This window comes from Saimiri boliviensis, chromosome 14 (genome assembly GCF_048565385.1).
Source record: "Saimiri boliviensis isolate mSaiBol1 chromosome 14, mSaiBol1.pri, whole genome shotgun sequence".
In the NCBI taxonomy this organism is placed as follows: Eukaryota; Metazoa; Chordata; class Mammalia; order Primates; family Cebidae; genus Saimiri; species Saimiri boliviensis.
In genome coordinates, this window is record NC_133462.1 from 4,013,119 (window position 1) to 4,023,006 (window position 9,888).

General features: G+C 54.8%; 1 protein-coding gene across 3 annotated transcripts; it reads right to left on the reverse strand.

Annotated features, from left to right (window-relative positions):
• Positions 1-2,838: 2,838 nt before the first annotated feature.
• On the reverse strand, positions 2,839-9,559 carry LOC141581229 (leukocyte immunoglobulin-like receptor subfamily A member 3). 3 transcript variants are annotated; one of them, XM_074385940.1, is made up of 14 exons: positions 9,420-9,559; positions 8,965-9,046; positions 8,768-8,803; positions 8,296-8,580; positions 7,870-8,154; positions 7,352-7,648; positions 6,802-7,104; positions 6,436-6,486; positions 6,149-6,196; positions 5,404-5,523; positions 5,024-5,099; positions 4,908-4,945; positions 4,594-4,646; positions 2,839-3,496 (listed from the first exon to the last, which is right to left on the reverse strand). In XM_074385940.1, the coding sequence occupies exons 1-14, from the start codon at positions 9,429-9,431 to the stop codon at positions 3,350-3,352; spliced, it is 1,833 nt and encodes a 610-aa protein (XP_074242041.1). In that variant the 5' UTR covers positions 9,432-9,559; the 3' UTR covers positions 2,839-3,349. The 3 variants fall into 3 exon arrangements, with proteins under 3 accessions (XP_074242041.1, XP_074242042.1, XP_074242040.1); XM_074385941.1 differs by having other exon boundaries at positions 5,024-5,066; positions 6,149-6,199; XM_074385939.1 differs by having other exon boundaries at positions 6,149-6,199.
• Between the last annotated feature and the right edge of the window lie 329 nt (positions 9,560-9,888).

The following is a 9,888-nucleotide window of genomic DNA, read 5'->3' on the forward strand; positions in this document are numbered from 1 at the left end:
AAGTTGCTCTTCTAATTTGGAGAACTATTTCCCTAGGCCTGCCTGGTATGATTGGTAAAATAGCTGGCTTGATTTTACAACACTTGCAAAGGTTTAGTAAAGACGCCATGCCCTTGTGCATAAGAAAATGAGTCCCTTCTTTTTAAAGTTTTGAGGTGAAGGAAGTTCCAGGGTTTAGAGTGCATTACAGAGGGGTGCAAGCTGAAGATAATTTGTTACCCTTTTAGAAAAAGAAGTGAGAATGTGTGTGGGAGGGGGCGGTACCAAGATGGCAGAGAAGCCAGCACCGGAATGCAGCTCCCCCAGAATGAGACTCAGAGGGCTAAGGGACTTCACGATTCTGAACAAGGTGCCAGGTTCATTTCTGCGGGACTGATAGGACCCTAAAATAGACCCAGAGAAGGAGCCGCAGGGCGAGAGCTGCCCAAGGAGGGCAAATAAAGACGGGGCTGGGGACACGTCCCCACCTGAAATGTGCAGCTGGCTGGGAGGGTTGGGGGACTTAACCCCCTCGCTGCCCCGTTTCGTACCCTGTGCTTACCTCATCTCTCCTGCAACCCACGGTCCGGTCCACGAGAGACGCGCCAGACGGTGGGGCGCTGCGGGTGGGCCATGCAAACCGGAGCAGCAGCTACCTCGGGATGAGGCCCGTTGTCGCAGGGACCTGGGCGGAGTTTGGACCAAGGCCAGCAGGACTGACCATCCCACAGAGGGGGGCAGAGATGAAAGCAGGGAAGCAGACCCTAAGGCCTGGCAGGCCGCACCTCCGCAGAACTCAGGCCGCAAATACACCAGCTTGACCCCAACCAGGAAGCTGGAGCTCTGGGAGACGCTATTCGGAGGGCGGGGCCCATCCCACCTGCAAACCGTCTCCAGGGAAGGCGGGGCCCATCCCACCTGCAAACCATCTCCAGGGAAGGCGGGGCCCATCCCACCTGCAAACCATCTCCAGGGAGGGCCCGCCCACCCAGCAACCTGCCTGAACCCGAGAGCCCAGCACCGCCCTCTACAGGCCAAAAGAGGTACAGCTCCAACTCAACAGAAAAAAACGTCACTCAGACACTCCCGAAATCACCAGCTTCAAAGATTAAACGGAACGCTTGTAATCCCAGCACTTTAGGAGGCCGAGGCGGGCGGATCATGAGGTCAAGAGATCGAGACCATCCTGGCCAACGTGGTGAAACCCGTCTCTACTAAAAATACAAAAATTAGCCAAGCGGTCTGGCTCCTCCCTGGGCGGGTGGATGGTCAGAGCAGCATACAGGCTCGGCTCAGCTGAAGGTTCCCTTTCCTGGAAGGAGGCTCTGTTATCTCTTGTTTGAGGGTCAAGCTGTGCAGCTGGGCACAGGTCACATCCCGGAATATTCATATGAAGAAGAATGAAATCAAACCCTTATCTTATCCCATATACAAAACAGGCAGAAGAAAAGCTTCAAAAAGTTGGTTTGGGCAAGGTTTTTTGGATATGACCCTGAAAACACAAGCAACAAAAGCAGAAATAGACAAAGGGTGTGGCTCCAAACTAAACAGCTTCTGCACAGCAAACAACAGAATCAAGAGACAATGCAGACATGGGAGAAAATTGTTTCACGCTCTATACCTGATAAAGGATTAATATTCAAAAATATATGAGGAACTAAAAGAACGAAAGAGCAACAAACCAGAAACTACTTGAAACAGGCAAAGGAGCTTACCAGGCATTTCTCAAAAGCAGACATGCAAATGGTCAGCATGTATATGAAAAAGTGCTAAGACAAAAGCTTTGTCTATTGAGTTGGTCATTTTTGTTAATTTTGTTAAAAGGTTGAATTACAGGCCGGGCGCAGTGGCTCAAACCTGTAATCCCAGCACTTTGGGAGGCCGAGGCGGGTGGATCACAAGGTCGAGAGATCGAGACCATCCTGGTCAACATGTTGAAACCCCGTCTCTACTAAAAATACCAAAAAAAAAATTAGCTGGGCATGGTGGCGCGTGCCTGTAATCCCAGCTACTCAGGAGGCTGAGGCAGGAGAATTGCCTGAGCCCAGGAGGCGGAGGCTGCGGTGAGCCGCGATCACGCCATTGCACTCCAGCCTGGGTAACAAGAGCGAAACTCCGTCTCAAAAAAAAAAAAAAAAAAAAAAAAAAGGTTGAATTACATTGAGTTTTTTTAATTTTACTGTAAGTTCTGGGGTACATGTGCTGATGTTGCAGGATTGTTACATAGGTATACACATGCCATGGTGGTTTGCTGCCTCCATCCCCGTCACCGACATTAGGTATTTCTCCTAATGTTATTCCTCCCCGACCTCCCCACCCCCTGCTATCCCTCCCCTGGCTACTCTTGCTTTTCATAAACAAAATAAAAAAATAATAAAAAACAGTGTGGTCATGATATATTGTCTATTTTATAAAGACATGAATCTTACTTGCTAATATTTGTTAAGGGATTTAAATTTCTTTGAGAGATCTTCTATGACTTTCCCATTTTGTAGTTTCCTTGTCAAGTTTTGGTATCAATTTGTTCCTAGTGTGATAAAATTTATTCATGTAAATATATACAAAATATTCTCAGGGAAAATTTATGCAAGTTTCGGTATGGGGTGTGTGTGTGTGTGTGTGTGTGTGTGTGTGTGTGTGTTTCTTGAGTGCATAAGTGTTTGAAAAAGCCACCAACAAACCTTCCTGAAGTGACATTTGCTTTGTGGGAACATTTTTGATTACAGGATGAATACATTTTATATATGTTTACATATGATGATTCAGATTTTCCATTTATCCTTAAGTTCATTAAATACACTGTAGTTTTGAATATTTCATCTATCTCATCTGCGTTTTCTGTTACGTCAGTGCAGAATTGCTCAGTTTTCTTTCACCTTGTAAAGCTGTGTGTAGGGTCTGTAGTGCTGCCTCCTGTTTTGTTCCTGTATGGAAATGTGTGCCTGCTCTTTTTTTTTTTTCCTCATTGTGACCAAGATTCATGTATCGTTATGTTTTCAAGAATAAACCTTTTGACTTTATTACTTTTTCCTCTATCTTTTGTTTGTCCTGATTAGAAGCTACTTTCCCATGTCATTGGTTTGATGTGTAATATTTACATGATCAATCAATTTAAAAACATTTTCAGACTTCTGTTTTGTTTTACCAGTTAACTCATTGTGAACTGAGAGGCCTGCTTCTTTATTTTAATAATACAGGGATACTATTTATCTTTGCAGAATCAGGTGACTCCCAAAGTTCCCAGAATCTTCTGGTGGTCTATGTTAGGGGTTCAGGCTGGCTGGGGTTCAATGGTGCCCACTGGGGGCAGCTTCCATGCCTTCTGGGGTCCTGAGTCTTCATAGTGTGTAGAGTCTGGGTCCTCCCTGGACTAGTGGACAGCCACAGTGGCGTAGATGCTGTGCTCAGCTGGAGGTTCCCCTGCTTGGGACGAAGGAGACTCAGTTGCCTCCCGTTTAAGGGTCAATCTGTGCAGCTGGGCGTAGGTCACATCCTGGGGGGTTTCAGATGCAGCAGCCTGCAGAGAGGGGAGAATGAGAGGGAAGAAACGTGGTGGGGGTGAGAGAGAGGAAAGGACCTGCCTGCCTGTCCTGCGTGTCCTTTTCTGCTTGTGTGTCCCTTGTGTTCAGGAATTCCCCAGACAGGGGAAAGAGGGGAAGCCATTTCTCTCCTAGGTCTGGAGTGATTCACCTTAGCATAGGTCACTGCATGGGGGTCTTCATCATGTGGGCTGTGCTGGAGAGACAGTGGTGGGGGGTGCCCTTGAGTCCCCCTGACCCCCTGGAGTCAGTTCTCCCAGTGTTTCCAGAGTGATCCGTTTACATCCCTTTCCTGATGGAATCTCAGGGACGCGCTAAGGCTGTGGAGGGTCTCGCTGCTCAGTCCCTGCAGTTCTGGCCTCTCCTCCTCACTCTGATCTTGCCTATTTGGCTGCAGCCTCACACCCGCCTTCCCACAAGAGCTCACTGCTGCCTCGGGGCCTTGGCACTGCTGTTTCCTCTGCCTGCAGGGGCTTGTCCATTAGAGGATGGTGTGGCCCTCTCCGTCCGGGCTTCTCAGATGACAGCTGACCAGACAGCCCTCCCCTCACCATTCAGACTGGCCCCACTGCCCTGCACTCTCTGCCCTTTCCCTGGTTTATTGTCCTCACAGCACGTCGCACTCCTGGACACTGTGTGTTTATTTGCATTTTGTCTCCCACCACGAGGTGAGCTCAGGAGGGCAGGGGCGGCTTTGCTCCCTGCTGTGTCTGCAGCTCCCACGGGGAGCCCCAACCACAGTGAGCTCCTGGGAACACTCGCTGGGTGAATGAATGAAGGGGAGCCCAAGGCACCGGGGTGGTTCATTCCTTATCCTCCTGAGGCCTGGGGAGTCCTCTAACAACCAGACGGCCAAACAGAGGATGAGGAGCAGGCAGGGGACCCGGGAGGAGGCCCACGAGGTCCCAGGACACCAGGAGAGAGTGAGGTCACAGCAGGCGGGAGGCAGCATGCTGGACATGGAGGGTCCACCCTGGATGATGCTGAGAGCAGGGGAAGGAGGACAGAGAAGTCCTGCTGGCTTAGATCCGGCACCAGGAGGCCTTTGGTGCCCGGGACAGGGGTGGGGTCTCACCTGAGTGTCCAGCTCCACCCTATCCTCAGGCTGTGTGCCCTTCACGACAGCATCTGCTGGGCAGAGCAAGGGGTTCATCTCCTGGGAAGGTTCCCTGGGACCTCTCAGCCCCACCAGCCCCTGCCCAGCTCCCAGACCCGGCCACTGAGATCCAGGGAGGGGCTGTGATGTCTGGAGGTCCCACAGTGTGGGGTGAGATCCTGTCACCCTGAGCCTCAGACCCCTTCCAGCCTGTGCCCTTTCCCCATTGCTATGGAAACTGTGGGCCCCCATCTCCCTCCTGGCTGGGGTCACCTCCTCTTCCTCTCACTCACAGAGGGTTTCTTCCTGGGTGTCAGCAGCTGGGCTGGACCTAGGAGAGGACACGGGAGCTTTAGGAGCAGTGTGTGGGCTGGGGTGGGGGGAGTCTGGGGTCTTCGGGCAGAATTACCTCCTCTGCAGGCCTCTGCCTGTGGGTTCTGGCTCCGCAGCCCCTGCAGGATGTTGGAAATCAGCCTCTCTCTGGGCTGCGTGAAGAAGGACAGAGTCTCAGCCCTGGGAACACCTGCCCTGCACACGCAGCTCAAAGGTAAGGGAGGAAACCTGGAAACACTCCCGCTTCCATGCTCCAAATGTCTCAGACGGAGAGAGCCCGAAGGACACTTTACATTTGTACGTGGGGACTGACATTAAGTGCTTTCTCGATTCGCCTGGTGAGAAATGCTGGAACAGTTTCGCAAAGCTGCATTTTCCCAGTGCTTTGGATTCTGTTTGGTTGCTGCCCTGAGCCCACCCTCGGTCGGCCCACAGAATCCCCCCTTCTGTACTCACCAGATGTCCAGTGTTTGCCCTGACGTCGACGTCGGAGGACGAGGAAGAGGAGGAGGAGGAAGAGCAGCAGGACGAGGGCCACTGAGACCCCGGTCACAACCCCCAGGTGCTTTCCCAGACCTTGAGCATGATGACGTCAGGAATGGGGTGATGTCACTGATTGAGCGCCTACTGTGTGCAGGTGACTGCTGGCCCTCATTCATTTCCAACCCCCACAACAGTCGAGCAGCACAGAATTGACATGTCTACCCCACCCACTTTACAGACAAAAAACAGGCTCAGAGAGGGGAGTTGCCTGCCCCAGGCCCCCCAGCTAGGCAGCTGCAGAGCAGGGAAGGGAACCCGGGAGTCTGACCTGCAGCCCTTGTTCCCTGCACCTGAGCTGAAACCCAGAGCTGGAGGGAAAGAGCCTGATCTCCTGAACCACGGCCCTGCTCCCCTCCCCTGCCCCAGGTCAGTGTCACTGTCACTGCTGCAGGTGGGACAGGACAGGCCCCTGACAAATCGGGTCTGAAGGCTTCCCTGGGAGGCCTCCACCCCCAGGAGGTCACAGCTGGGAGTCAGAGCTGAAAGGAACTTTCCCACCTGTGCAAGCCTCTCTCCTTTACACTTGGAGAAACTGAGGCCCAGGTGGGGGAGGGGCCTGTCCACGTCACCATCTCCAGAGGAGCCTTAATCCAGTGACAGAACCCACCCCTGCCTCCCCTGGACCCTGCACACCTGCCATTCAGAGGCCCTCACTCACCACTTTGGGGATCTGAATCCGGGGGAGTGACAAGCGGGTCCCCAGGGCCTGCTGGGTCAGGACACAGAGGTGAGGGCTAGGGCTGTCCATCTCCCCACATCAGCCCGGCTGCTCCTCCCCTAGGCAGGGCCCCAACATCTCCCTCTACCTCGAGCCCCAACCCCTCAGCAGCCCAGCCTCAGGGACCCTGGGAGCCTGTGCTGAGTCCTTGAGGATCCTCTGGGAGACTTGGGACTGCCCTGGGGGAGGCCACAGTCCCTCCTCAACAAGAGGCCTTAGTCACTCACCAGATGTGGGGGTGGGACTGCTGGATGGGGGGCTGGGTCCCCTGGAGGGTCCTGGGTAAAGAATGAGAGGAGGCGGAGGAGCTGAGTCTTGCCTGAAGCCTCCACCTCAAACCAAATTTCTCCACATTGGCCCTGTGGCCCTCCAGTCCCCTCCCCAACCCGCCTCTGCTCTTGACAATGCTGGCGATGCCCCTGAGGGTGGGTGTGCCTGGGAGGGTCCCACTGTCCTCCTTCCCTCTGAGGGCTGAGGTCCCTCTGGCTGAGCCTCCTTCAGAGCCCCCTCCCTCCATCCCAGCCCAGAGCTCTCCTGGGGCAGGGCCTGAGCTGAGCCTTTGAGCTCAGAGAGGACAGGGTCAGGGGCCTCACCTGAGACCACGAGCTCCAGGGGCTCACTGTGGTTAGACAGCAGGTAGGGGTTGGAGCTACGTGAGCCATAGCACCTGTAGTTCCCCGCATGGGCTGAGGTCACAGGACTCATGGGGAATTCAGCCTGGTACTTATCAGATTGGTACTTTGATCTTAGACGAAGCGGGGCATCAGCTGCTCCCTCCTTGGTCAGAAGGAAAGTGTCCATCCACCCCTGTGACTGACACAGCAGGGTCACATTCTCTCCTGAGGCCACAGTGGGGCCCGGCTGCACTGAGAGGGAGGGTGTGTCAGGGATCTGTCCTGGAGAGAAGAGGATGGGTGAGGGGCTGCCCCGCCTTGTTCTGAGCTGAGACCTCCCCAGGCCTCTCTCTGGGACCCTCAGTCTCTGTCTCTGTTTGCTCTGAGTCTCCCCATCTCTGCCCACCCCCTGTCTCTGGCTCTCCCTCCCTTGGGACCCCCATCCCTCATCCCAACCATCACCACCTGGGCTCCCTGGCAGGGCCTGTGCAGAGCCTGGGCCCCTGACTGAACCCGCTGGGCTCCTCACCTGCGATCATGATGTCCAGGGGGTCACTGGGGGCCGACCACTCGGAAGAGAGGTTGTGGGCACCGGAGCATCTGTACTGGCCCCCGTGGGAGCGGCTCACAGGGCTCAGGGTGAAGTTGGCCTGGGAGAGCCCGGCCTGGAGCTGCCGGCCAGGTCGCTGGAGCAGGTCAGTTCCCCAATCCTTGTACAGAGCGAACCTATCATAGCCGACATCAGAGCCACACTGGAGGGTCAGGGTCTCCCCAGGGGCCACGACAGGAGCCGGCTGCACTGAGAGTGATGGCTTCTTAGAGACACCTAGGAAAGGTGGTCATGGTCTCCAGGAGCCGACCCTCAGGCTCCCCACAAATCCTCCCTCTCCCCTGGCCTCACCACTGCAGATCTTCCTGTGTCTCTGACCCAGGAGCCCTGAGCCCTCTCACCCCAACATCGTCCCACCTGGAGCTGCCCCGAGACGCGGCTCCTCCCCACCTGCCCGGAGACTCAGGGATCTCCAGGCAATGCTGTGAATTTCTCACCTGGGACCAGGAGCTCCAGGAGATCACTGGGTGAAGACCACACATAGGGAGAGTGAGAGTTATAACCATAGCACCTGTACGTCCACCTGCGACTGGGGCTCATGGGGCCCACGGAGAAGACGGCCCAGGATGACTCACAGGTACGGGCCTGGTGTTCATCTTCTCCTTCCTTACACAGATTGAAGCCATCAAATGGCACCTGTGAGCCACACTGGAGGGTCACGTTTTCTCCTGGGGTCACCACAGGGCTGGGCAGGGCTGAGAGGGTGGGTTTGCTGTAGGATCCTAGGAGAGAAGGAGGCACCATGTTAAGTGGGGCTCACACCCACATGATCCCCAGGGCTGGGCTGTGAGAGGGAAATGCCCCTGAGAGCCAACCGTCCTCCTGGACTGAGCCTGGGGCTGGGGCTCCTGAGTGTCTCTCACCTGTCACCACCAGCTCCAAGGGGTCACTGAGCTCTGACCAGTGAGTGTGTCCATGATACTGACAGCGATACTGCCCTGTGTGTTCCCAAGCGATGGACTGGATGGGGAACTGGCCCTTCTTCACAAGCTCCTGTGGGATCTGCCTAATCCAGGATGCTGCTTTTTTTTCTCGATATAGATGGTACTCCTGGGTCTCCAGGTTCCCCTGACACCTAAGGGTCACGGGACTCCCCTGGGTGATCACAGAGCCTGGCTCAGCCCAGAGGGTGGGCTTGGGGACGGTCCCTGGCAGGAAAGCAGAGGTCAGATTCTAAGTCATTTCCACCCAACCCAACAGATTCCAGCTCTCAGCCCAGGACCCTCCAGACCCCCATCAGTCAGCCCAGAACTGCTATTCCCCTCCCCAGCTGCATGGGGGTGGGCCTTGTCCCCAGTGAGGAGGAGGACGTGGGCCAGCTGGGGACAGACTCACCTGCCTGCACGTGGGTCCTGGGGCCCAGACTCAGCCCTGGAAGAGAGTTTCCTGTGAGAGATTTGCCCCTGAAGCCTGAGCAGGTCCGCCCCTCCCTGGGGTCTTCGTGAGCCCTGGGGTCTCCTCATGGACCAGAGTTTGGCTGTGGGGTGAGGTCCCTCCTAGGTTAGAATCTCCCCTCCTTCTTCAAATCTCACCGACACAGATCAGGACCATGAGGATGGGGGTCATGGCGTCTCCTCCCATTGCCCTGCTCTGCGGATGGATGAGCCCTCGGTGCTGGCAGGACAGAGACACACAGGGTGTGGACACTTGGAGGCTAGGTCGTTCTTGTCATGGGGTTGTGTCATCTGCACCCACACAGGAAGCAAAGCTGCCATCCCCAGTAGGGCTGAGGTGGGGGTGGGCCCAACCCCTCTGCAGACATTTCAGACTGTAATGGGGTCTTTCCTAACCCCCAGCCACTGTCTGTCTGGTTTGTTTTCATCTCACTGGGAGCTGGGATGTAGCAGCCAATAGAACTGGTGCTTTTCTGCACCTGCCCTTCTAGATGAGGGTGAGCAAAGGCTTCCCCTTCCTTCTCACAGCCTCCCCATGGGGTCTCCCTCCCTCCCTCACCCCGTCCATCAGCACAGCAGTGCAAAGGCATTACCGTAGCTGTCATCTCTCCAGCCCTGGAGATGCTTCAGGGACGATGCAGGTCCATGCTGCAGGCCGGCTCAGGTCAGCAGAGACGCACCTGACACCTGGCCGTGCAGTCCAGGCTGAGCTGCGTGTGGCCGCGAGCACAGAGAAGAAATGCAGATAAATGGGAAGAAAAGTTGACTTCTTTCTTGGTACTGGATTGTGGGTTTCCTTTCAACAAAATAGTTCCCTTCTCAACTTCCCTGTTTTAAAAATGAGTCATCTCATCCTGCATCTGTGACTTTTGTTGGGTGTCTGCAGTGAGGGGATTGGGTAATGAAGTTTAACCTGACAGTTTCAGGAGTTTGGTTCAGGTCAGGGCTTGTTTCCACATCATTAGCAAAAGGGTTAATTTTTCAGTGTTTTCTAGAAACAACCTAAGCTCCTTTATCAGTACCTAGGAATGTTCAAGACCTCAACTTGAGTTCAAGTCTGCA